The sequence below is a fragment of the Aspergillus glaucus genome, assembly GCF_001890805.1.
Source record: "Aspergillus glaucus CBS 516.65 unplaced genomic scaffold ASPGLscaffold_1, whole genome shotgun sequence".
NCBI classification, from domain to species: domain Eukaryota; kingdom Fungi; phylum Ascomycota; class Eurotiomycetes; order Eurotiales; family Aspergillaceae; genus Aspergillus; species Aspergillus glaucus.
This window is the reverse complement of record NW_019170453.1, coordinates 961,932-963,180: the sequence shown is the minus strand read 5'-3', so window position 1 is coordinate 963,180 and position 1,249 is coordinate 961,932. Positions and strand designations below refer to the sequence as shown.

General features: G+C 47.1%; 1 protein-coding gene across 1 annotated transcript; it reads left to right on the top strand.

Moving 5' to 3' along the window:
- Positions 1–345: 345 nt before the first annotated feature.
- On the top strand, positions 346–792 carry ASPGLDRAFT_31034 (uncharacterized protein; the record flags this gene model as incomplete). Its single annotated transcript, XM_022543997.1, has 1 exon — positions 346–792. The coding sequence occupies one exon, from the start codon at positions 346–348 to the stop codon at positions 790–792; it is 447 nt and encodes a 148-aa protein (XP_022405996.1).
- Positions 793–1,249: the final 457 nt, after the last annotated feature.

Genomic DNA, 1,249 nt, shown 5'->3' with positions numbered 1-1,249 from the left:
GTGATACTATCATCATGTCTTCCTGTTGATTTGGATATGAACAGATGTGAGTTTGTGCTTATTGAGGATAATTGCCTGGAGATTGAAGACCGTTCTGTTCATGCCAGGGTGGATATGGCCTTGGATCATGGGCTACAACCAGTGTCACCCACGGTAAGAGTCCCCTTTGTCCTGACATCAAAGACTTGGCAGTTGTGATCAACTATTAAGTTGCACTCATTGCGGGCAGAGCTTGAAGTTATGGAGTATGGATGGAATTACCTGGAAGCCCGACACTCAGTTAACCAGCAAGTGCGGTCACTACCGATTTTGATTTTCATTGATGACTTTGGCATTCATCACAACATGTATCAGGCGTTGAAGGCATTCTATATGACACTTGCAGGCTTGCCGTACCATGAGCAGAGCAAGGTGGTCAATACTTTTACATTGACGCTGGGTCCCCATGGTGCACAAATGGCCGATGTGGTTTCATCCTTTAAAGAGGCGTTTAGTGAGCTGAGGACTGGGAAGTGGGTGTTATGCAGTGGTGAGATGACATTGGTTAACATCAGTTTGCTAGCGCTTACAGCAGATATGCCACAGCAAGCTGCAAACAGTGGATCCCTGGCACATCAAGCAGAGATTGGCTGTCGGTCATGCTACTGCCCTAGAGGTTCACACAGGGACTTGTACTATGATGTGGTTTCTAATGGCAGATACCATTTCAACACTGGTATCAAGCGAGCCCATGCAATGGGGATTGACAGGCGAGGGGATCAGAACACATATTTCCAGAGTATTGGGCTTTGAGAGACACCGTCGCCCCTGCAAAATCTGGTGCCCTTTTTGGACCTCACACTTGCATGTGCGTATGACATTCCACATTCAGAATGGAAAGGGCTAGGTGAGAAATTGCAGGACATGCTTTGCCATGATATGCTCAGGAGAACTGCCGTACAGTCATATTTGGATGCCTTCCAGGCGTTTGTGCCTCCAGTGAAGTGGCCACATATTCAGAGTCCACAGCACCACTTCTCTTGGTCTTTGTCAGAAAACAGGAGGGCCATTTTACTCACACCCTTGATATTACATTGCAATGCCATGGAAACATGGTTCTGTCCTGTGACACTGAATGCAGCTTCAATCACACTGTTGGAATTCCAGACAGAGCTGCCAATGCCCACATGGGAACTTATCATCCATGCTTTTGCACTCTTTGGGTTGGCTACAAGCAAACTATCTTCTGTCAGGACAACTGATGAGGGTG